General features: G+C 34.7%; 1 protein-coding gene across 26 annotated transcripts in view; it reads right to left on the reverse strand.

Annotated features, from left to right (window-relative positions):
• Positions 1-25,624, reverse strand: part of NF1 (neurofibromin 1) — a 267,698-nt gene that overhangs the window by 148,065 nt on the left and 94,009 nt on the right. For 14 of the 26 annotated variants that reach the window (XR_014821450.1, XR_014821449.1, XM_084985244.1 and 11 more), the window contains 8 exons: positions 25,070-25,192; positions 24,165-24,239; positions 22,608-22,637; positions 18,384-18,515; positions 15,002-15,136; positions 8,372-8,485; positions 3,144-3,223; positions 1,170-1,293 (listed from right to left, as the gene is read on the reverse strand). Coding sequence is in view for 24 of the 26 variants with exons in the window: in XM_084985244.1 (XP_084841370.1) it covers positions 1,170-1,293; positions 3,144-3,223; positions 8,372-8,485; positions 15,002-15,136; positions 18,384-18,515; positions 22,608-22,637; positions 24,165-24,239; positions 25,070-25,192 (813 nt within the window). In the remaining 2 variants the exon portion in view is untranslated. The remainder of the gene's footprint in view (positions 1-1,169; positions 1,294-3,143; positions 3,224-8,371; positions 8,486-15,001; positions 15,137-18,383; positions 18,516-22,607; positions 22,638-24,164; positions 24,240-25,069; positions 25,193-25,624) is intronic. The other 12 variants (XM_084985250.1, XM_084985245.1, XM_021067460.2 and 9 more) reach the window with 1 other exon arrangement.

A 25,624-nucleotide genomic window follows, 5' to 3' on the forward strand; every position in this document is an offset into this window, starting at 1 on the left:
CAAATTCATTACTAGATTACAATAGCTGTACTCTGGAGAATTACACCATAGTCAAGAGCATGAAACTCTGAAGTCTAATTTTGCTCCTTATCTTTGAATAATGCCAGCTTCTACATATTAACACACAAGATAAGCCAGATAAGAATAAATCCAACTCACCATTAGCCCATTTCTAAATAAAGAAAATTTGATAAGCTGCATAATACACTGAAAAGCATATGCATTCGATACATTTAAGATTTCTTACAGATTTTATCCATTCTAGAAATGGATAAGAATTCACTGAATCAAGTACTCCTAAAACTATGCCATTAACAGAAGAACATTTCAATTGGCTAATTACAGAAACTATGTTAAAAGAAATGTAACGCTTTTTCTATTCCCTAAAACCTCTGTCACCATGCTTCAATAGTTCAAAATCAAAACATCTTTTTTTTTTTTTTGCTTTTTAAGGCCACACCCAAGGCATGAGGAGGTTCCCAGGCCAGGGGTCAAATGGGAGCTACAGCTGCCAGCCTACACCACAGCCACAGCAACGCAGGATATGAGCTGCGTCTCAGACCTACACTGCAGCTCTTGGCAACGCCAGATCCTTAACCCAATGAGCAAGGCCAGGGATTGAACCCGCAACCTCATGGCTCCTAGTCAGATTCTTTTCCATTGAGCCACGACAGGAACTCCAGAATCAAAACTTTTTACTCAATCCTAAGGAAGAAGATGCCTGCTGTTTTCAAGAGGTAAATGCTTACTCACGAATATAAATAAACCTAGATTGAGGACCCTCGATCTCTTCTCTTTAGCTTCTTTTTATAGATAGATGATATTCTGTGAACTAGCAAAAAGGTAAGATTCAGGTCTAATGTATGAACTTGAGAAGAGAGATAGAATATGTTCCTCAATCTTCCTTGGTCATAGCAGCCCTTACTTCTCTTAGGAATGTCCTATACAGTCCTGCTTAACTAGAATTTATGAGGACTGTGCCTGTAAGGCTAAATTTTAATTTCTAGAATGCTGATTTGTCATTGTTTTCTGCACATATATTTCCCTTGAAGACTTTGTAGGAAAGAGGAGCTGAATTAGGACTTAATTTGGGTAACAAACACTTCCTTAACCTCTTCTCATTACCATTGCAAATATTCTTCCATTTTTGAAGATGTCATTTTGCTTACCTTATTTTTAAGAAGAAATTTATTCCTGCAGATCAAAATTTCCCGCAACCATTTGAGAATTTCTGTGCTACTAAGCATTTGATGGCTAGTTAATTTCTTACAGATGTAAAAAAGCATTTGTGAGCTGCAGAAACAAAGTTCATTGTTATCAGCATTGTCAATAAACAACCTAACGCAGATACAATCAGTATTTAAGAATGGCATTTTCATAATGGACAAAGTTTAGAAAAATTTATTTTCCTTTTCAGGACATGTTTTCAGAGAAGTGGTTATCAAAATGTTAATAGCATGATAATCAAAGGAAGTAGTATACAGATTACATTAAAAAAAAAAAAAAAAAGGCAAGCACATCTAAGCCCCCTACTCTCCCAATTCCCAACTGTTTCATCATGCATCTCATTCTTTCAGAGGACACACCAAAAAATGCACAAGTGCATAGCACAGACTGTATGAAAACCTAGTGCTCTAGAGCAGGGGTCTGCAAACAACTACCTATAGGCCAAATACAGTCCATCATTTGCTTTTGTAAATAAAGTTTTAGTGGAACAGGGCCGCACCCCTAGTCATTCATTTACATATTGTCTATGGTTGCTTTCATGTACCAATTGCATAACTGAATACTTAGAAAATATGTGGCCCACAAAGCCTAAAATTCTGACTACTTGGCCTTTAGAGAAAAAGTTTGCTTATTCCTATTCTAGAGCTGCACTGTCCAACACAGTAGCCACAGGCAGCCACTTGTGGCTGCTGAACACTTGAAATACAAACTGTCTAAACCTAGATTTCCTCTAAGTATAAAATATACCAAATTTTGAAGACCATTAAAAAAATGAATGTAAAATATCAATAACTTTATTAATATTAATATCATTGAAATAACATTCTCTCGCTATATGCACACACACACATATTGGGTTAAAATATATTGTTAAATTAATTTTACCTGTTTCTTTTTACTTCTTAATGGGGCAACTAGAAAATTTTAAATTACATATGTGGTTCACATTATACTACTATCAAAGAGTACTTCAGAGTACTGCTATAGAGTCTAGGATTTAACTCAGCTACCAGGTGACTTTGAGTACCCACTCCTATGATAAGATCACAAAACTTGAGGCTTACACATGTACATCTCCCTCAATGTGTTACCTTTGTGCTCAGCGAAAGGTACTAATTTATATAACCAAAGACATAAATTTAAAAATTTTCTATATATATTTGCCTTCAAAACAGTTATTCATTATTAATCACCCACCAAAAACACTGATATTATGGAAAATATATGTATGAACAATCATGGTTTAAGAAACAATAATCTATTAACATTACAAAATTTCTAACACTCTAAGCTTATAACCTTATTTTTTTTTTGGTCTTTTTGTCTTTTCTAGGGCCACACCTGCGGCATATGGAGTTCTCAGGCTAGGGGCCTAATTGGAGCTGTAGCCACTGGCCTATACCAGAGCCACAGCAACGCAGGATCCAAGCCGCGGCTGTGACCTACACCATAGCTCGTGGCAACGCCGGATCCTTAACCCACTAAGCAAGGCCAGGGATTGAACCTGCAACATCATGGTTCCTAGTCAGATTCGTTAACCACTGAGCCATGATGGGAACCCCAATTTTTTTTGGGGGGTCACTAAGCTTACAACCTTAAAAATCAATTTAAAACAGAGTTGTAACTACATAGAAACAGAAGAGAATACACCAAATAATAGTATTTATGGTTGGGTAATAAAAATTTAACATGATTTTTAAAAATTTATTTTCTAAATTGCTGTGACAATGTTCTTATTACATTTAAAACTAGAAATAACCTAATAATTTCAAGTAAAAAAAAAAAAGCAAAATCATAAAACCTCTGGAGGTATAAATGAAAGAAGTTTTACAACAGACCAAGTACTACAGAGTTAATAAATACAAAAATTACAAAATAAAATTTTAAATTGAATTAAAAAATAAGAGTGCATATACCTAATTTCCCAAAATGTTTCTACAGGAGCATCGGGATTCCACAAATCAATGCTATCTAACTGATGAAGAACCAGCAGAGCCTGAATTTTTTTTAAAAAGAGAGAGAAGATTTACTAAAAAATTTTGGAGTAAACATAACACTGGAGTATTTATTTTATAAATGCTAACAAATTGAGCTATATTATACATATAGTATAAGATACAACAAAAAACTATGAAGAACCCAAATCTCTAGGGGATTTTATATTATACCACATACACACAAACAGATATACATATTTAAATACACATGCCCATATATATAGAATGAAATCACTTCATTTCTATCATTCTTATTTTCTTTTCTTTTTTTTTTTTTTTTGGCTGCATTCACAGCATATGGAAGTTTCTGGGCCAAGGTATCAAACTGGCACCACAACAGCAATACAAGCCACTGCAGTGATAATGCTGAATCCTCAACCCAATATGCCATTAGATATCTCTAACTATCATTCTTTATTTTTTTTTCTTTTTATGGCCACACCTGCAGCATATGAAAGTTCTTGGGCTAGGGGTTGAATTGGAACTGCAGCTGCTGCCTACAGTGGAGCTGCTGCTGCTGCCTACATTGGAGCTTGTGGCAAGGCCAGATCCCTAATCCACTGAAGGAGGCCAGGGATTGAACATGCATCCTCCTAGAGACAACATTCAGTCCTTAACCTGTGGAGCCACAACAGTGCTCCTATTCTTATTATTTAATGGCATATAAGCATAAAGTTAAATGACTGATGAATTCAGAATAGTAATATGTAGGTGTAAAAACTGCCTTAAAATGCAAATAATTTCAGTAAGTATCAAAGAACAATATGGAAAATAAAATTAATCTCCAAGTAAAGAGAGCTCTCAAAAACTAACATGCACAATAATATTTTACTTCTAGGCCTTAAGATAAAGTAGAATTTACATTACTTGCTACAAATTCTTTTGGAACAGAAAGGACAAATTGTTTTTCAAAAATGAGAAAGGGGAAAGAAAACAGACTTTCCATTTCATGGCAGATCATTCATCCTAAAATACTTCAATTGACCATAGAATTAAAATTGGATTTGGCTCACAGAACATTAACAGGAATATACAACTAATATACAAAAACACTCTTATTAAACAAATTAAAGCTCTCAAAGGTATAAAGAGTAAAGCTAGACTCTTCCTTCAAATCAGCCTTATCCTAACTCCAAAATTATCATGACATACAGTATTACAATCATATTCATAATATAGTATTGGAAACACTGTTACATTTTTTACAAAAACCACTTACCTGTGATAATAGGCTGATACATAGTTTCTCAGAAAGAAAAAGTAACAGAGAGACAGAGAAAGGGAAGGGAAGGAGGGAGGGAGGGGGAGGGAGAGGCATACTCATACAGTTTTTATCGTACGGTTATTACATTTTTACACACACACACAAGTAAGTTCTATTAACTCTACGGCATGATGATTTACTATTCATTAAGTGGAAGTAAATCATCGTAAAGGTCTCAGTCCTCACTGTCTTCACACTGAGTGGGCTGAGGAGGAGAAGAGCGGTTGGTCTTGCTGTCTCTTACTGTCTCAGGGGCGGCAGAGGTGGAGGAGGTGGAAGGGAGGCAGGAGAGGTAGGCAAACTTTAACTCTACAGAAAAACATTTTAATTTGTGTCAAACTTGTTTGCCTTTTCATTTCTCTAAAAATGTTTCTACATGATTAACAACCCTTCCACTGTCTACTTTAGTTTCAGTTCCCATATCATAGAAGGGTCCAGATGATAAAAGAAGTCAAAAGCAGTCTTGAATAATTAGAACCCTTCTGCCAGACTGTCACATGTCGGTCTGTTTTCTGGCACTGCTTCTACATGTTCTTCCTCATCATCTGGCACTGGTTTGGAAGTACTCATACGGACCAACATCTTCTGTTAACTCCTCTGGTGTGGTATCTATTAGCTCTTGAATTTCTCCAAAATCCGTATCTTGAACATCTCCACCCTCCACTTTCTTGCTATACCTACAATCTCTTTTATGATTTCCTTAAATGGCTCTTTAATACCATAAAGTTATGTACATCCAGGCATAATTTTATCCAGCTAGAATTTATTGTTTAGAGCTTGATGGCTTTCATAGCTTTCTCTGTAACAATGATGGTATCTTTAAATGTGTCATCTTTCCAGACTTACCAGTTCTCTCTATTGGGGTTTTCCTCCACACCGCTGACAATCCTTTCCATAGAGTATTGTATATAATAAGCCTTAAAGGTCCTTATGAACCTCTGATCTATTAGGCTGAATGAGAAATGTGATTGGGGAAAGCAGACCACTTTGACATTTTCAGTGTTGGACTCGTGGGGTAATGGGTGGCCAGGGCATGGTCCAGTATCAAAAGAACTCTGAAGGCAGTCTCTTACTGGCAAAGTACTCCCTCAATTCAGGGACTTGGCATTAATGAAACTAATCCAGAAAAAGGGTTCTCACTGCCCTGGCTTTCTTGTCGTACAACCAAAAGGCTAGCAACTGGTATTCACCTTTTACTTTCAAGCTTGAAAGTTAGAAGCTTTATAGACAAGGGCAGTTCTGCATTTGCACAAAACAGCAGAGTTAAACCTGTTCCTTCCTACCTTAATCTTGGGGTTTGCTTCTCTTCCCTTCTAACAAATGTTCTTTTTTTTTTTTTTTTTTTTTTAGAATAGAGTACTGTTCAGGCTGTTTATCCTTTCTCCTTCAATGATTTTCTCAACGGTGTCTGGGAACTCACTTGCTGCCTCTTGGTCAGCAAAAGCTGCTTATCCTGTCACCTTGATGTTTTTAAAGCCAAACCTTAATAAAATTATCAAAACATCCTTTGCTGGAATTAAGTTCCCCAGCTTGAGATGCTTTATTTTCCTTCAACTTCAAGTTGTCATATAAAGACTTCACTTATTCTCAAATCATACTGAAGTCTACAGGTATATCTTTCTTATAACAATTCTGTACTCACAAAAAAGCTGGATTTTCAATATGAGATAAAAAGGCATTTTGCAAAAAGTGCAAGGTGTTCATGCCTACTGGAGTAGCTGCAGCAACAGCTTGATGAATTTACTTTTCTTTTTCCCCACAGTCCTTACATTGGACTCATTTATCTTGAAATGGCAATCACAGCTGCTAACCTCAATCTATGGTACATATCACATAATTAATTCATCTTGTAATGTTATGACTTTTCTCTGTTTTCATCACTAGTGTCACTTTGTATGGGGCTCATGGTATCATCCAAATGCATAGTATTGCAGTAAACATGATGAAAAATACATGAGAACTAAGAGATCACTTTTTATTGATATGCAATTTACTAGAGGGAAGAACTGCTCATGCAGAGCTTATGAGCATCACAGTGTTTTAAACAGATACTTACAACACTTGAGCTCACCAAAAGAGCAAAAGAGGTAGCTATGAAATATCACAGTAGTACAGTATGTCTGTTTATATTTTATGTAGCAAATGATAACACATACCAGTGTGCACATATATTTTTTATGTCATAACATACCTTTTCTGAATGTTTTTTCAGTATTTCTAGGCTAGTAGTTCATTACAAGTTTTTTCAAATTGTCACAAACATACAAATTTTCCAATACATTTATTGAAAAAAATCTGCATATAACTGGACCTGCATAGTCCAATTCCATGTTGCTCAAGGGTCAACTGTACAGTCATTTGGTATTTCATAAAGCTTTCTGTTACCTGATATCTAGCTTAATTCCACTATAGTCATAAAAAATTCTGAATCATTTCAAAGCAATGTTGAGACTTGCTTCATGCTCAAGAGATACTACATGTTCTTCATGTATTTGAAAAGAAAATGCATTTATTGGGAGCAGTGTCAAATAGGTCAAATTGATTAAAAAAATAAGTGTCAAATAGATCAAATTTGATAACCATGTTATTCAAATCTTCCATCCTTACTCTTTGTTTGCCTATTCATTCCATCAGATATTGAGAAAGGGATGCTCAAGTATCAGACTATAAGAGTATTTCTCTCCCCTTTGACTTTACATATTTTACATGTTTAGAAATTTTATACATTTTTGCTTTATATAATGTGAATCTTTGTTATTAGGCTCATATAAAGTTTTATTTTCTGGATGGATTGGACCCCTTTTAACACTGATATGTCACTATTACACAACATAGGCCCACCTACATACATGAAGCAAATATTAAGAGACATAAAGGAAGAAACTGACAGTAACATAGTAACAATAGGTGACTTTAACTGCTCACTTACATCAATGAACAGATTACCCAGACAGAAAATCAATAAGGAAACACTGGCCTTAAATGACATAATAGACTAGATGGACTAACAGATATATAGAAAACCTTCTATTCCAAATCTAAACCTCTATAAGCTATCACCTCACACCTGCCAGAAATGACTATCATCAAAAAGAACACAAACAACAAATGTTAGTGAAGATGTGGAAAAAGGGAACCCTTGCATACTGCTGGTGGGAACAATAAATTGGTACAGCCACCTTAGAAAACAGTGTGGAGGTTTTTCAAAAAACTAAAACTAAAACTACCAAATGACCCAGCTCATTTTATTCCTGGGTACATATTCAAAACAAAAACAAACAACCCCTCCACTAATTATAAAAGATACACCCCAATGTTCTCAGCAGCGTTATTTACAACTGCCAAGATACAGAAACAACCTAAGTGTCCATCAACAGTCGAATGGATAAAGAGCATGTGCTATGTACATACAATGGAATACTACTCAGCCATAGAAAAGAATGCAGTTTTGCCATTTATAGCAACATGGACAGACTTGGGTATTTTGTTGTGGGATGCTAAGTGAAATAAGTCAAAGAGAAAGACAAATACTATACGATATCACTTATACATCAAATCTAAAAAATACAACAAACTAGTGAATATAACAAAAAAGCAGACTCTCAGATATAGAGAACAAACAAGTAGTTAAGGGTTTGGGGGAGTGGACAGTACAAACTACTGAGTGTAAGGTAGGCTCAAGGAAGAATTACACAACATGGGAAATATGGCCAATATTTTGTAACAACTGTAAACAAAGAGTGACTTTTAAATATTGGATTAAAATCTTTAATAAAGTAAAAATTGAAGAAAAAATTTTAGAAGTGGGTAGAAAAAAACAATTGAAAGAATATACATAGTGACAACCTTACCTTCAAGAGCCTAGAATTCCTTTTCCCCTTACCTCCATTGCTTCCTGAGCAATCTCTGGCATGTGCGACTGAGGGACCAGTTGGACGAGCCCTGTAATTAATTCTGCGGTACTGCCTTGAGTTTCAGGCCCCTGTTTTCTTGGATTCTGTAAGGAAAAAAGCAAATTTCAATTTAAAAAAATCACTGGACAGAGGCTAAAGGGTAGAGGGAAGGGAGATGGGTTCAAAATTTATTTTTGACGATGAAAATGTTCTAAAACAAGATAGTGGTGATGGCTACACAAACTTGTAAATATGCCAAGACCCTGTAAATTGTATATTTTAAAATTTTATAGTGTGTGAATTGTATCTCAATAAAATAATAATTGTTGGATTTTTTTAAAATCAAAACTGCTTTTGTTAAGAATTCTCTTTATATCTATACCTGTTCATTAATGTAAGTAAATCCAGAGAAAATACCAATTAAAATAAAATAAAAACTAGGCATTAGCTTTTCAATTAAGAAATTACATCAATAATAGGAAGGGCAAATTTTTTTTTTTTAAGCAACAATACACTGGCTAAATAAAATACTGCTTATTTTGAACTTAGCGTTTTGGATCTCAAAAGCATTGTGATAAAAGGCAAAGAACACATATGCTTTTTTTTTAATAAATAAATTTTATTGGAGTACAGTTGACTTACAAGTTGTGTTAGTTTCAGGTATACTACAAAGTGAATCAGTTGTGTATATATATATATATATACATATATCCATTCCTTTTCAGATTCTTTTCCCATATAGGTTACTACACAGTACTTAGTAGGTCCTTGTTACCTATCTATTTTATATAACGTGTATATGTTAACCTCAACCCCCTAAATTATCCCTCCCTTCTGCCTGATGTTTCCCCTTTAGTAACCATGAATTTGGTTTCAAAATCTTTAAGTCTGTTTCTGCTTTATAAGTTCTTCTGTATCATTTTTATTAGATTCCACATACTACTGATCTTCTATGTGTATTTCTCTGTCTTACTTCACTTAGTATGATAATTTCTAGGTCCATCCATGTTGCTGCAAATGGTATTATATCATTCTCTTTTTTTGGCTGAGTAATATTCCATTGTGTCTATACATATACCACATCTTCTTTATCCAATCCTCTGTTGATGGACATTTTGGAAGCTTCCACGTCTTGGCTATTGTAAATAGTGCTGCAACGAACACTGGGGTGCATGTATCTTTTTAAATTACAGCTTTTTCTGGATATATGCCTAGGAGTGGGATTGCTGAATAATATGGTAGTTCTATATTTAGTTTTTTAAGGAACCTTCATACTGTTCCTTTTTTTAAAATTTTTATTGAGGTACAGTTGATCTACAAGGTTGTGATAATTTCTGCTATACCACAAGGTGATTCAGTTATACATATACACACATTCATTCTCTAGTGGTTGCACCAGCCTTTATTTCTACCAACAGTGTAGAAGGGTTCCCTTTTTTCCACACTCGCTCCAGCATTTATTGTTTGTAGACTTTCTGATGATAGCCATTCTGACTGGTGTGAGCCGATACTCATTGTAGTTTTGATTTTGATTTCTCTAATAATCAGTGATGTTGAGTATCTTTTCGTGTGCTTTCTGTCTCTTTTGAAGAAATGTCTGTTTAGATCTTCTGACCATTTTTTAATTGGGTTGTTTGGTTTTTTGTTTTTGGATATTAATCTGTAGGAGATATTTGTATATTTTGGAGATAAACCCCTTGTTGGTCACTCCATTTGCAAAAATTTTCCCCCATTCTGTGGGCTGTCTTTATGTTTATGGTATCCTTTGCTCTGCAAAAGCTTTTAAGCTTAATTAGGTCCCATGTGTTTATTTTTGGTTTTATTTCCATTATTCTAGCAGGTGGGTCAAAAAGATACTGCTGCAATTCATGTCAAAGAATGCTCTGCCTACGTTTTCCTCGAAGGGTTTTATAGTATCTAATCTTATGCTCTTATGTTTAGGTCTTTAACCCATTTTGTGTTTATTTTTGTGTATAGTGTTAGAAAGTGTTCTAATTTCATTCTTTTACATGTAGCTGTCCAGAACATGCATGCTTGATGAGGACTACATGATTATCCTTGCAGCCCTCTTGTCCAATACAAAGGACCTACCCAAATCCTCACAAGGCTAGAATCCACACCTCCAGATACCCATACTTCAGTCCTTTTCATTGTGGAAAGACATTGTATACAAAGCCAAGTGGTATATATAAATGTGAATGTCTACCTACTTAAAGAGACTAAAATGCTTCCTCTACCTTGGAAGAATCTACTTACACTTCAAGCATATATGAATCATTTAAGTTCAACTAGTGCTCATATTTGATTTTGTTAACTGCAGCTTCTTTTCCATTACAATGATTAAGGTAAGTCCTCAACCCAGTATATCTGTAATTCAAAACTGTCAGCCTGGAGTTCCCATCGTGGCTCAGTGGAAGTGAATCTGACTAGCATCTATGAGGACAAAGGTTCCATCTCTGCCCTTGCTCCGTGGGTTAAGGATCCAGCATTGTCATGAGCCAAGGTGTAGGTCGCAGACGCAGCTTGGATTTGGCGTTGCTGTGGCTCTGGCATAGACTGGCGGCTATAGCTCTGATTCAACCCCTAGGCTTGGAACCTTCATATGCTGTGGGTGCAGCCCTAAGAAAAAGAAAAAAAAATTGGCCAATTTTCTGACATTTATATTCATTCATTAGTAACCCTGTAACATTTATTGAACGCTAGAGACACGACGAGTAAAAAAGATGTGTTTCCTATCCTCTCGGAGCATTTACTCTGGTGAGAAAGCAAACATCAATAAAATAATCAGGTCAACAAGTTTAAATTGTGAATGAGATAAGAACTAAGAAATCACGTGCTCCTATGAGCACCTATAACAGGGAAATGATGGTATAGTCAGGGAGGCTTCCTTAAAGTGGTGGTTACAGCTCAGAATTAGTAGGAATTACTATGTGAAGAGGAGAGGAAAGCATATTATAGGCAGAGAAGTCCAAGTGCAAAGGAATGTGGTAAACAGGAGTGAAAGACAGGCCACATGACGACAGTAAAGACAAACATACTAACACTACATGTTGCAGAGATGATCAGTGGGAGCTGCATGATGTAGGTCTAGCTGGAAGTTGGTCTTTATCCCAAGAGCGATTTCAACTAAGAAGTTTTAAGCTGGGCAGGGAGCATAAGATTTGCTTTATAAAGAGACCACTGAAATTTCAGTGCAGAGAAATGATTAAAGGGAGGTAGGAGATGAAGCAAGCTGAGCAATTAGGAGGCTTAAAAAATTGAGGGTAATCTGAATTAGGATAGAGATGGTAGATATGGAAGACAATAAAATCACATTACTTTAAAATACCATGACTAAGATCACTTAATAGTTATTCCTATATTTTTCATATTTTCTAAGATTTAAACTTTTTACAGGTAAAATACAAAACAATCAAATATGTCCAATGAATCACTACTTTCACTTACCTTTGATTACTCTGAGAAAAGTTGTTTAACCACTAGATGGCAGCAAAGAAAATAATTTCTATTTTAAAGGCTCCTTTTGTGCTTGCTAAATTTGAAACTTGGAAAATAGCACATTTTGCTTAAATTCTTGTTCTTTGACAACAAAATATTTAACACAGAAGGCACTGGTGACTTTGATGCATTCCTTGATCCTGAATTAGAGCCATGCAAAAAGAGTGGTGCTAATATATAGCATACATGATGAAGCAACATCATAAGTAACTTATGCTACATAACAAAAAAATTAGAAGAAAAGGCTTTTCATTGCTTTCACGTAGATATTAGGATTTTTCCACACCAAAGTTCTAACAATTTATCCTGTTAAACTCTCCTATTTTCATGGATTTTTCAAAGAGTTCAAAACACCAAAGGCCTTCTTTTGGGGGTTACTAATCTTTTCAGGAATTCTATCTTTCCCATCTCTTTCTCCAGAAAAAATATTTAGATATATATATATTTTTTTAATTAAGGGGGGCAGTGTTCATAGAACTCTTGGAACTATGGTCATTAAGTTATGAACTCCTATAGTAGAGTAATTTGAAAAATCTACCATCAAAATTACAAGTACCCTTAGCACTTAAAAAGCCTGTTGCTGAACAAAGCAATAGGAAAACTTTCTGGATGCTGCTCTCCAAGTACTAGAGAAATTTCAGGGTTTAAATATGTTATCCTATGAACTTCACTATATATTTATGTTTGAGACATTAACACTAGTGTTAACTGCATTTTATTAATAATAATAACTAATATTTACTTAGTGCTTATTATACATTGTTACTTAAAGCATGACGTACTATCTCACTTGGCTTAACAATCTCTCTGAGGTAGGAGCTATTATTATCAACACAATATTTCAAATAAGAAAATTAAAGCACAGAGAGGTTAAATCACATCACAAAGCTATGTATGTCTCCAGAGCCCATTCTTTGAATCATTTCATGTAACTATCACTCATTTTCATTTGTCAGTTCTTAATTATCTGTGTACTACAGTGATGCTCTCGGGAATCTCACACCATCTGAGGCTGTGAGAGCAATTACCATAATAACTGAGTGCTAACCATATCCATTTTTATTTCCTTTTCCTCCCAATAGGTGTATATATAGGTCAGTGATAACCAAAGACTGATGACAGGCAGAAAAGCAGATGGAAAAATTAAAGTTTTTGGCAATGGCAATCAGATTTAAAAACTCAACTGTGGAGTTCCTGTTCTGGCTCAGTTGTAACAAACCTGACTAGTATCCATGAGGCCGAGGGTTCGATCCCTGGCCTTGCTCAGTGGACTAAGGATCCCGCATTGCCATGAGCTGTGGTATAGGCTCGGATGTGGCTCGGATCTGGTGTTGCTATGGTGCAGGCTAGCAGCTGCAGTTCCAATTAGACACCCTAGCCTGGGAGCTTCCAAATGCTCCAGCTGAAGCCCTAAAAAAAAAAAAAAAAAAAAAAACAGAAATAAAAAACGAAAATTAAAAAAAAAAAAAAAACAAAAAAACTCAACTGTGTAGATGTAGAAGCCACTCAATTCATGGTTGCATCAGTTACCTCTACCCTCATGACAGGATTATGCCTAAACAATAATGTGTTAGCAGGGTATGAACAGAAGATCTTACCAAACAAAGTATGTTAGTTTAATGAAATTAGAACATTCTCTAACATGATACACAAAAATTAACTCAAAATGGATTAAAGACCTAAATGTAAGGCCAGATACTATAAAACTCTTAGAGGAAAACATAGGCAGAATGTTCTTTGACATAAATCACAGCAACCTCTTGTTTGATCCACCTCCTAGAATAATGACAATAAAAACAAAAATAAACCAATGGGACCTAATTAAACTCAACAGCTTTTGCACAGTAAAAGAAACCATTTTTTAAAAAACAAAAAGACAAACCACAGAATGGGAGAAAATCTTTGCAAATGATTCAGTCGACAAGGGGCTAATCTTCAAAATATACACACAACTCAACAACAAAAAAACATAATCAAAAAATGGGCAGAAAACCTAAATAGACATTTCTTCAAAGAAGACATATGGATGGCCTGTAGGCACACGAAAAGATGCTCAATATCACTCAGTATTAGAGAAATGCAAATCAAAACTACAATGAGGTACTACCTCTCACCAGTCAGAATGGCCATCATTAAAAAGTCTATAAATGAAAAATGCTAGAGAGGGTGTGGAGAAAAGGGAACCCTCCCTCACTGTTGGTGGGAATGTAAATTGGTACAACCACTATGGAGAACAGTGTAGCCACTATGAAGAACAATATGGAGGTTCCTCAGAAAACTGAATATAGAATTATCATATGATCCTGCAATTCCACTCCTGGGCATTTATCTGGATGAAACTACAATTCAAAAAGCTACACGCATCCCTATGTCACAGCACTATCCACAACAGCCAAGACATGGAAGCAACCTAAACGTCCATTAACACACATGAATGGGTTAAGAAGATGTGGTACATACATACAACGGAATTCTGCTCAGCCGTAAAAAAGAACAAAATAATGCTTACGGCCACATGGATGTACCTAGAGATTCTCATACTAAGTGAAGTAAGTCAGGAAGAGAAAGACGAGAAAGACCATATGATATCACTTACATGTGGAATCTAAAATGTGCCACAAATGAATGTATCTACAAAATAGAAACAGACTCACAGACTTAGAGAACAGACTTGTGGTTCCAAGGGGGAGGGAGGAGGAAGTGGGAGGAACAGAGAGTTCGGGGTTGGTAGATGCAAACTATTACATTTAGAATGAATAAGCAATGAGGTCCTACTGTATAGCACAGGGAACTATATCCAGTCTCTTGGGATAGACCACGATGGAAGATAATATAACAAAGGGAACGCATATATATGTGTCACTGGGTCACTATGCTGTACAGCAGAAATCGGCACACGATATTGTAATCAACTATGCTTTAATATAAATAAATAAGGAAATCTGACCTAATTATATTCATATTCTCTATACATTTGTTTTCTTAGGAGTGTCCTAGGTTTCATGTATGACCAGGAAGGATCAGTTCTTGAGCTAACGATCACCTTCAAGGTCTTGGCTTTTCAGTTAAACCAAACTAAGTTAGTGTAATAATTTCAAGGCATTTCATAAGAAAATACTTACACAAAGCAAGAGCTTTGGGTCTGCATGAATTAGTTTCACCATGGACAAGAGAAGATACTTATAGCTTCTTGTCTCCAGGTCTGTAGGTTTTTCTTTAAATTTAAGGCTTGTTACTTTTTCTTTAAATGTAAGACTCTAAAAACAAAAACATGACATCACCTTGTAAGAATCAGACATCAGAATCAGGATAACAGCTATTTAACTTTTAAAAATCTATTTCTTAAAAGCTTTGAAAAAATTAAAGGGACATATTTTATGTCACCAAATGTGTATTAGTAAAACATTCAATAGGAATTATAATACTAATATAATTAAGCATAACAAGCAAAGTAAAACTATTTTTGTAACATTTATATTATTCTTATACAATCTAATAAAGTTAAGTGAAAATATGCTAAAATAGTAATAACTTTAACATAAGGCTGACTCCTACGTTAAAAACAATTTTCCAAATGTGAACACATTAAGGATAAAATATTCAGTCTATAGCTCTCAGATACATACAGTGAGCAACTCATTTAACAAAACACCCCATACACATACACACAAATATTCCATAGAATCAATGATATTACCAATTATAAGATGCATCATTATTTTATGTACTACTAGGAATGAAAACTCACTGCCAACTGTACGACATCATACAAATAAAATGCAACCTCAATTTCAGAAATGTTAAAAACTAAGAATAAGTGCTCCTTAGAACTAATGAAATATGCTATACAGGCAATTTCTGTATTTAATAGTTTAATTGTAAGTTTTTCTGTTTCCTTTAATGGCATTCCATTTCTCTCAAGTTACAGAATGCAGGTACTTTGCCTGAAGAACACTGATAAACCAGAGAAAGAATTCTTTGAGAAAATTTAAATCATGAAAAGTATGTTTCAATTACACGCACACTATGGTAAATGCTGTGTTGCTACTATAATTATGGGTGCTATTCAATAAAAAATTCAATAAAAAATTCAATAATTATACTCTGGATCCAATAACACTTTTCTCTCTATTCTTAAAAAACATTTCCCTTTTTCCTTGAAAAGGAAACAAAAATAACTGGTTTTGACAAGTATGCAATGCACAGGACAGTCTCCTAGACAAAAAGTTATCATTCCAAAATAACAACAATGTCAAGGTTGAGAAACCCTGAAATAAAGTATTACCTCTAAACCATTTATTACATATATGTTTCCAGACATTGTGGCCACAGTAGTGGGCTCTTCATTAGAAGTTTTCAAGCAAAAGCTGTAAAATTGGCATCTTTGTGTCTGTTTAGTTCATGCTTCCCTGGCATGAATGCTATGCTTGGCAGCTAGTGGATGTTCAGTACTTCCTATATTTGTTGTCTGACTCTTCACCCACTAGGCTTAAGAGAGGTTAAGATTCATCCAAATTATAACATCTTCTTATTCTAAAAAATTATTTTATATTAAATTTGCTGATTATTTTCCCTGATGAGACTATCAGCCAGAAAGCCATCCCTTAGCCTTTATAAACAAATATATATCATTAAAATTTTATATATATATAAATACATAAACAGTTTAGGAATGATTTAGGAGAAACCAATGTATACTGATACTTTTAGAGAATACTTACAAATAAAAACTAAATTCTTACCACAGGTGTCCTTGGACCAAAAGAAGTCTGGTTATGGCTTTTATTAAATAATTATTTCAAGTAGTATGTAGAGTATGTAGCTCCTAAAATGATAATAACTAGGGCTAAAAAGTAAAATAACTTCTAAATGTGGGGAACATTTTCAGACTACCAATAAAAATTTTCGTTCAAAAGAATAACTTAAGTTTCATTTTCTTATTTATTTATCTTCTTGCTGCATCTGCAGCACACTGGGTCCTTTAATCCCACTGTGCCAGGCCAGAGATCAAACCCGCGCCTCGGCAGCGACCCAAGCCACTTCAGCCAGGTTCGTAACGCACTATGCCATAGTGGGTACTCCTAATTTCATTTTCTTTCAGTCTTGATGCATAGAAAATTACAGATAGCTGGCACACTGGATTCTAAAGTCAAACTGGAAGTGAATATCAACTTTATACTAATTTCTATTATTGAAGCCCATTAATTTTCTACTGGAAGAGCTAGAAAACTTAAAAGAACTTAAAGTCCTAACTTCCCAGAAGATATCTGGAATGAATAAACAGGTAAATAATTTTTAAAAAGTTTATTTGAAGTCATTTTCTAAAACTTTTTTTTAAAATGATGTCTAGTTAATAACATTTAAGTAGCTATTATTTGTTTATCTCCAATTAACTTATACTTGGATTGAAATTTTCTTTTTTAAAAATAATTAAGCAATCGGCATAACAAAAAAGGTAACTAAAAATAACTTTGTATCTTATTTATTAAAACACCACTGCTCTGCTCTTTTGGCTATCATTTTTTAGGGTACATAATCCCAAAATATATGGTGTAGCAAACTTCTCTGTCTGAACACCTAAAATAAACAGTGCTCTAAAACAATTACTGACAACTAGATAAGAGTGAATTAGAACTGTCTAAAACCAAAAATTTTACTGACTATGAAATTTGGAAAAAGAGATGCCAGGAAGGAAGCTGTTAAAATTATCTTATACATGTGAAATGGCTAATTACTCTAAAACCAATAGGTAAAAGCATGCTACATTTCCATTTGAAATGACATGATGTGACTATAATAGTAACTATAAACAGAAAAGTCAAAGAAACCAAGGACTTTTCTGAGATTGTTACAATGGTCATATTTACAGCCATAGAAGCCCACTGCCATGCAAAACAGTGACTGGTTTGGCATCTGATCAAGTGAGTGACGGGAGCCAGTAAGAACAGAAAATAAGAAGCAGAAGACAAAGCACCACGAATCAATGTCAAGACTCATTTTTAAACATTCAAAGCATGTTAGTAAAATACTAAATATTTTTCTATTAAATATAAATTTTATTTCTAATTTCCCAAGTGCAATAGTCAATAACCAATGAGAAAAACTGTGCATTAGAAGGAACATTCATTCTAACCCAGAAGTCAGCTTCCCTTACTAATCCCCTGAAGATAAGGAGATAATCAAAATATTTGGTTCATAAGGAAAGGTTTAAGGGAAAAAAAAAAAAACACCTAAAAAAAAAAAAAAAGAAAGAAAAAGTGACATTCATTAAGCATTTAGTTGGAAAATATCTCTTAAGAAAAGTAAGTTAAACTCACTGAAATAGTGGAAAACATACATTATTAACTAGTACTGCAATGATATTGCAGCATTCCACATGCAAAACTTGCTGAAAAGAAAGGTCTCATTTGACTTTCTAAAATAATCAGAACAGTAAGAATGGGATAAAGACATTGAAAATGCAATCAAAAGAAGGTGGCATTCAAAACTCATGATTAATCTCACCGGTGCCATTCGTATGGCTGGGTGCGCTCCACAACCCTGGACTGCTTTATGAAGGGTTTCACCAAACATATTTCGAAGTTCAACTGAGTGACAATACACAGCATCAATCTTAGGCCACCAATCTAATGCAGACTGGAGAAAAACAGAGACTATAAGAAAGGAAAAGTCCAAATTTGCACGTTATATATGTTCTGGTTTTCACTGTAGTTTTATGGTTTATCACTTTGTGAGAAACTTTCTAAGACCATGCAAACACACACCATGATTTCCAAGTCTTCAAAGTAATGTCTTTAATTCAAACACTAAACCATAACATCTATTTTAAAATATAATGAACATGAGACAAATCACCCACTACATGAGTATGAGCATATGAGACTTTCTCACTGATAAGCTAGTGAATCTGAAAAAGTGTTTAGAGAGCAAATTCTATAGCCAATCTTTTTCTTTTTTATAAGTTTAATGTTTTACACATTTCCAAGCCATATGCATATACTGAATATATTTTTCCCAAGGTAAGACGCTATTACCAGTTTTAAGAGATTAGTGGTTCAACACAATGTTGAAATACGTGGTAAACCATTACTTATATGCCTACAGACACACAACAATTACAACACGAAATTAGTAAATGAGATAAAGCTATTAGTAAACCTATAATCTTAATTACTATGCAATGATGGCACAACACGAGAAAACTAATGATCACCACAGAGACACATGATCATACCTATTTTTTAAAAGTAATTATTTTATATAAATATTTTTCTAGAGTTTGTTTAGCTCTAATTCTAGTTTTTAGTGCCTGTTTTCCATTAAAGTGTATCTTTAATTTTTACTTTAAATGAATTAATTACTATATTATGAAAAATGACAATTAAGCAAATCACTAAAACTATAAACTTTGTCTATCAGTGAATATAAAAGTGACTGGATGAATTTTCACTACATATGGAGAGTATGCAAGGAATAGGATGACTTAAAATACAGGCTTCCAGAGTTCCTGCTGTGGCTTAGCAGTAACACACCTGAGCAGAAATCATGAGGATGCAGGTTGGATCCCTGACTCAGTGGGTTAAGGATCGGCACTGCTATGAGCTGTGGTGTAGGTCACAGCTGTGGCTGTGGCTGTGGCAAAGGCTGGCACCTGCAGCTCTGATTCAACCCTTAGCCTGGGAACTTCCACATGCCATGAGTGTGGCCATAAAAAGTACACAAACAAACAAACAAGAAAATAAAACAAAAAACAAAAAGACTTGCAATTTATAATACTGCTATAAGAAATATCTGGGAGTTCCTGTCATGGCCTAGCAGAAACCAATCTGACTACAACTCATCAGGACACAGGTTTGATCCCTGGCCTTGCTCAGTGAGTTAAGGATCCGGCATTATCATGAGCTATAACATAGGTTGCAGACACAGCTCAGATCCCACATTGTTGTGGCTGTGGTGTAGGCCGGTGGCTACAGCTCTGATTCGACTCCTAGCCTGGGAACCTCCACAGGCTGAGGGTGCGGCCCTAAAAAAAATAAAAATAAAAAAAGAAAGAAAGAAAGAAAGAAATATCCTAAAGAACAACTAAAATAGTAGATAAGGGGAATGTAATAGCTTCACATTCTATTCCCAAGTTCCTTCTAATTCAAAACTAAGCTAATTAAATACCTAACATTTAATTTTGTTAACCATAACTCTCAGAATGTTTTGAATAGCATCAGATTACCTAAACCCCAAATTTTGTATACAAACTTCACTTACTGGATAATAAATTACAAAACCAACTTACAAAATACAATCTGATTACTGAACTCTATGAAGAGACTGCAAAGCTGTGAGTGAAGAAATACTTTTATTTGGACAGTATGGTTGTTTCTACTTTTCTCTCAGCTCTTTCTTACTTAATTCCTAAAAAAGATCAAGTTTTATTATTTTGGTTATATAATGGATTCCTTAAACTTTGGTCAACTTGGTCATCTGACTTGCCCAGAGTAAACAATACAGCTTGATTTACATATATTTACTAATTTATACAGTTTGTCTTAGTTAGCTTAAAGTAACAAAGGCTGAATGATCACAAAATGCACTGAGAAAAGGGTCCTCCTCTACTTACCCCATATCATCTTGTCAGAAACTGATTAACTAAAGACAATGCATCCCATGTAACTTCCTACCCAAATTATGTTATTTTGATAGCTGTTGAAACTGTATCATGGTTTAGGTGTATCCTATTAAATAACTTGATTTTAACTTAAGAATTTAGTGATTTTCACAATTACAGTTTTCATAATACATAAAATCATTCATGTTAAAGTAAAAGTTAGATACTTTCAAATAGGCACTAAAAACTAGATATCAGGCAGCTGGTAAAAATTTTAGTGTTCCAGGCAGTACTAAAGGCGTCCTTTCTGAAGCTAGTCAAAGTAGACTTACTTTTTTTTGTCCTTGAAACTTCTAAGTTTATTGCCAAACGGCAATACTTTTACAATATTAAGAAAACCACGTGGTAATTCTCCAAGATTATTTAAATAAATTTCACATGTCAGTCTCTCAGTATAAAGAGACTGTTTCAGTCTCAATATGTGAACTGTCCGTAAGTAAATACAGTAAACTGCCATAAGGAAAAAACAATGCTAAATACTATACCAGCTACAGCAATGTTCCATTGAAGGGTAAGATATCTGGCTCATCTACGTATATATTATTTCTTTAATTTCCCGATTATAACAACATAATCTAATTAAACCTAAAGGAAGCCTATAAAGATTAAGCACATAACACAGATCTTATAACTCTAATTCATCTCCTATGGCAGTCCATAACAAAAAAGGTGACAGTACTATGAATACCATTAAAAGCTTAAATTAAAATCAAATTCAAAGAGTGATTAGACTTTTGGATTTCTTAAGAAACAGTAGGCTCTTTTAGACCTAAACACAGTACTTATGAACCGAGCATGAGTATGTTTGAGGAAAGCAAAATAAAACTCCAAACATCATTACAACTTCTGCATAAACCCTCAAAACCACATCGTAAAACATTTATCTTATTTGAGAATGTGGTCATTTAAAAAAATCTGTGAACTGGCTAAAAGAACCATGGAAGAAGAGAACTTATGAGGTGTATTGAACCAAGAATCATTTAAAAGAAAATTTTATACTACAAATGAATTTAAGATTAGGAGTCCAAATATCTAAGAAAAGTTTTATGTGATTTCAAGACAAAAAATTTCCGTAATAACTGTATTCAATGAGATTATATAGTAATCAATTCCATAAATTTGCTTATTTATATATTCACAGTCCTTTTCAGTTAGAAATTACTTCAGATTCAATATCTATTAGCCTCTAACCAAAGGAAAAAAAATCCTAGCAATTTATCCAATAACCTGTTATGATAAGGTATCATTATTTAATGTTGGACTTTAAAAAATACTTTATAGACTCAATTTTTTTTGTGTGTTTTTTAGGGCTGCACCTGAGGCATATGGAGGTTTCCAGGCTAGGGGTCCAAATGGAGTTGCAACTACTGGCCTACACCACAGCCACAGCAACACCAGATCCAAGCCTTGTCTGCGACCTATGCCACAGTTCATGGCAATGTCAGATCCTTAACCCACTGAGCCAGGCCAAGGATCGAACCCATGTCCTCATTAATGCTAGCTGGGTTTGTTACTGTTGCGCCATAATGGGAACTCCTAGACTCAAATTTATGCTCCTTTTCAAGCTATTTATAAAAGGTTATTGGTGCTTAATATTTTATTTATTTATTTGGCTTTTTAAGGCTGTACTGGCGGCATTTGGAGGTTCCTAGGCTAGGGGTCAAATCAGAGCTGTAGCTGCCGGCCTACACCACAGCCACAGCAAAGCCAGATCCGAGCTGTATCTGTGACCTACACCACAGCTCGTGGCAATGCCAGATCCTTAACCCACTGAACAAGACCAGGGATTGAACCTGCATCCTTATGAATCCTAGTCGGGTTCGTTAACCACTAAGCTAAGAAGGGAACTCCAATGCTTAATATTTTAAATAGTAAATATAGGTTTCTCTTTATAAAAATAGATTTCATACTGACGTGGCCTCTGATACAGACACATTCCACCTTCGCACATGCACTACTCATTAGAGTGGAGAAGGATGCACAACCACTTCACCATATACACTGAGGCATGCATGAAGTACCACTCCAGGCATGCTTTAAACCCACAAAGGAGCAGCTCAGCCACTTACAGCAGTGCCAAGTCCATGCTTGAAAGTGCTCTATATATTCAATTGTAGACAAAAATATTTCACAATTAAAGTAACTAGCCACAGAGTATCAAAAAAGTATATACTTGGGTTTATTAAATATAAGCTTTAAATACTTATGTAAAACCATCCACTCTAATAAATGGATTGTTTTTAGTATTATAGGCTGAAGGAGAAAACATATTTTATTTCTGAATTATACTTAAACCTGAGAGGTAAAAATCACTGCTTTTTTTTTTAATGGCCTTGAAAGTAAACCCTAAGGGTACAATGTCCTGGCTCATTACACTGGCAAAAGTAAAAAATTTAAGTTTTTAATACAAACATACCTTATCTGTAATCAGACTCATTAAACTTTCCCTTTCAGAACAAATAGTATTTAATGTTACTTCTCCCTATAATTGATTCTCAGTTGAGGGAGGGGGGAATCATTCTGTCAGGCATTTTTAGTTATAATGTCTGGGAGCAGGGGTGGGAGAGGAGGGAAGTGGCACTAATGGCATTTAGTAAAATAAGAACCGAGGATGCTAAATGTCCTACAATGCAAGGCAGTCCTGCATAATAAGGACTGTCCTGATCAAAAATGCTCCTAGCACCCCACTGGGAATGTGTCATTAAAAAACTTTATTAATAGTTATTTCTCCCCTGAAGGAATGGATAAAAGAAAATGTGGCAGAATCTGGTAAAAAACTTAACATATACAAGGCAAACAAAGGTGAGAAGGTATTTTTAACTCACTAGAGACACTCATAAATGAAATCTGGCTATAAAGAGGACAAATATACCTAAATTATCAATGATTAAAACCCCTTCTAAGAGAGAAAAACAAGAAAAAGCTAAACATATGTGCGAATATCTAAAAATGGATAAAAGTGGAGCTGTGATAAACAAAACCTGAAAACCTTCAAAATATGACAAGAACAGAATTTTTTTTAATTCATAATCCAAATCTGGTCAGGTACTATCTACTCAATATACTCACATCAGAGCTGAAGGTTTCACAACTACCTTTTAATGAGTTTGCTTATTTTTTTGTCTGATATGCTTTTATATCCTGTAAACACATCTATTTAAATGTTCACATTTCATTTGTTTAAAGAAAACTTGAAAAACACAATCAAATATGGTGTCGCCATTTTTTAAATGTACATAATGGGCTACAACATAATACTGCTACTTTTAACTTAAACATTAAGTGATAAGTCAGAAAGTATCAAATGCTATCAAAGGGCTAAGAGTAGTAAAATAATATGTGAAGAGCTTGGGATGAAAACATTAAATTAAATTTTCAGTGGTGTTTTCTCAAGGGCTTTTAATCCTAATAAAAAAAGGAAGGTGGATCCTATTTATAGGAAGTTCGATCCTATAAATCCCAACTTCCTCAATAAAGGCTCTCAGGTCAAGACTGAAAATGAAAAATAAACTGTATATCAGTTATTAGGTAGAATCACATGTGAGAAGACCAAAAGCGTCTTTCTTAAAAAGAAGTAAAAAAGTAAAAAACATTTTAAGTAATTTAGTAATACCTTTTGGACTTACATTGGTGATGATTCGATGGAGTGAATTTACCAGCACATAGTGAAATGTAGAAGGGGAATTTTGAGCCAGGCAGATCTACAGAGGGAAGGAAAAAAAAAACAGATTATTTTTATGAGAAAATTATACAGTTAACATAAATGAGGACAAAAGGAATAACAAAAAGAAAGTTTTTAAAAAAACAGAATAAATTCTTGGAGTTCCCATCATGGCTCAGTGGTAACGAACCCGTCTAGTAACCATGAGAACACAGGTTCAATCCCTGACCTTGCTTAGTGGGTTAAGGATCCGGCGTTATCATGAGCTGTGGTGTAGGTCACAGACACAGCTTGGATGTGGTGTTGCTGTGTCTGTAGTGTAGGCTGGCAGCTATAGCTCCAATCAGACCCCTAGCCTGGGAACTTCCATGTGTTGAGGGTGCAGCCCTAAAAAGACAAAAAAAAAAAAAAAAAAAAAAAAGAAAGAAAAAATTTTTAAGGTCTTCGAATTAATTTTAACATATACTAATAAGAAATAACATGGAGTTCCCATAGTGGCTCAGTGGACGAATCCGACTGGGAACCATGAGGCTGTGGGTTCAATCCCTGGCCTCTCTCAGTGGGTTAAGGATCTGGCATTGCTGGGAACTGTGGTGTAGGTTGCAGATGCGGCTCAGATGTGGCATTGCTGTGGCTGTGGCGTAGGCCGGCGGCTACAGCTCCGATTTGACCCCTAGGCCTGGGAGCTTCCATATGCTGCAGGTGCAGCCCTAAAAAGCAAAAAACAAAAAACAAAAAAAAAAAAAAAAAAAAAGGAAAAGAAAGAAATAACAATAAAGGTACAACCTATTCATCTTTCTAGTCTTTTCACATTTATAAAGGATCAATAGCATCAGTAAACATAACTGGATCAAAACCACTGCTCCTCACCTTAAAATGCTGGTTGTTGTGAGGGCTTATACGAAAGCAAGAAACCAGGCAGTCAATCATTAGGTCCACATCTGCAGGCTGACTGCCTCTTGAGAATGGTTTACTTGGATTAAAAAGCAGGTTCTATAAAAATCCCAATAGAAAACAAAAGCCTTTAAACAGTCATGCAGTATTTTTTCCTACCAGTATTTAATAATAATACATCATCCACACAGATGGCATAACATTTAGTTTCCAGAAGAAAAACAAAACACTAATATTGTGGTTCATTAGTCTAATAAAATTTTTACTATACCACATATGATTCCTTTCAGGCCCCAATTTCTACATTATTTTAAACCCAAGTCTGAATATTTATGCTAATTTAAGAAACAACAGTTAATTCTGTTTTCTTCATATTCTAAACCACTTTATTGAGCCTTAGGAACAGTAACAAAAGCAGGTCTTGTGAATTCATTGCTAAACACAACTCAGAACTTTAGTTTTAGCAATGATCTTTGACAATAGTATATTTATACTAGAAGTATAGTTTTCATTTAATGTTTTTTAAGTTTG

This window comes from Sus scrofa, chromosome 12 (assembly GCF_054392235.1).
Source record: "Sus scrofa isolate SSC_HxYL_T2T_F1_AM1 chromosome 12, Sscrofa_HxYL_maternal_Yorkshire_Landrace_v2.0, whole genome shotgun sequence".
Lineage (NCBI taxonomy): Eukaryota > Metazoa > Chordata > Mammalia > Artiodactyla > Suidae > Sus > Sus scrofa.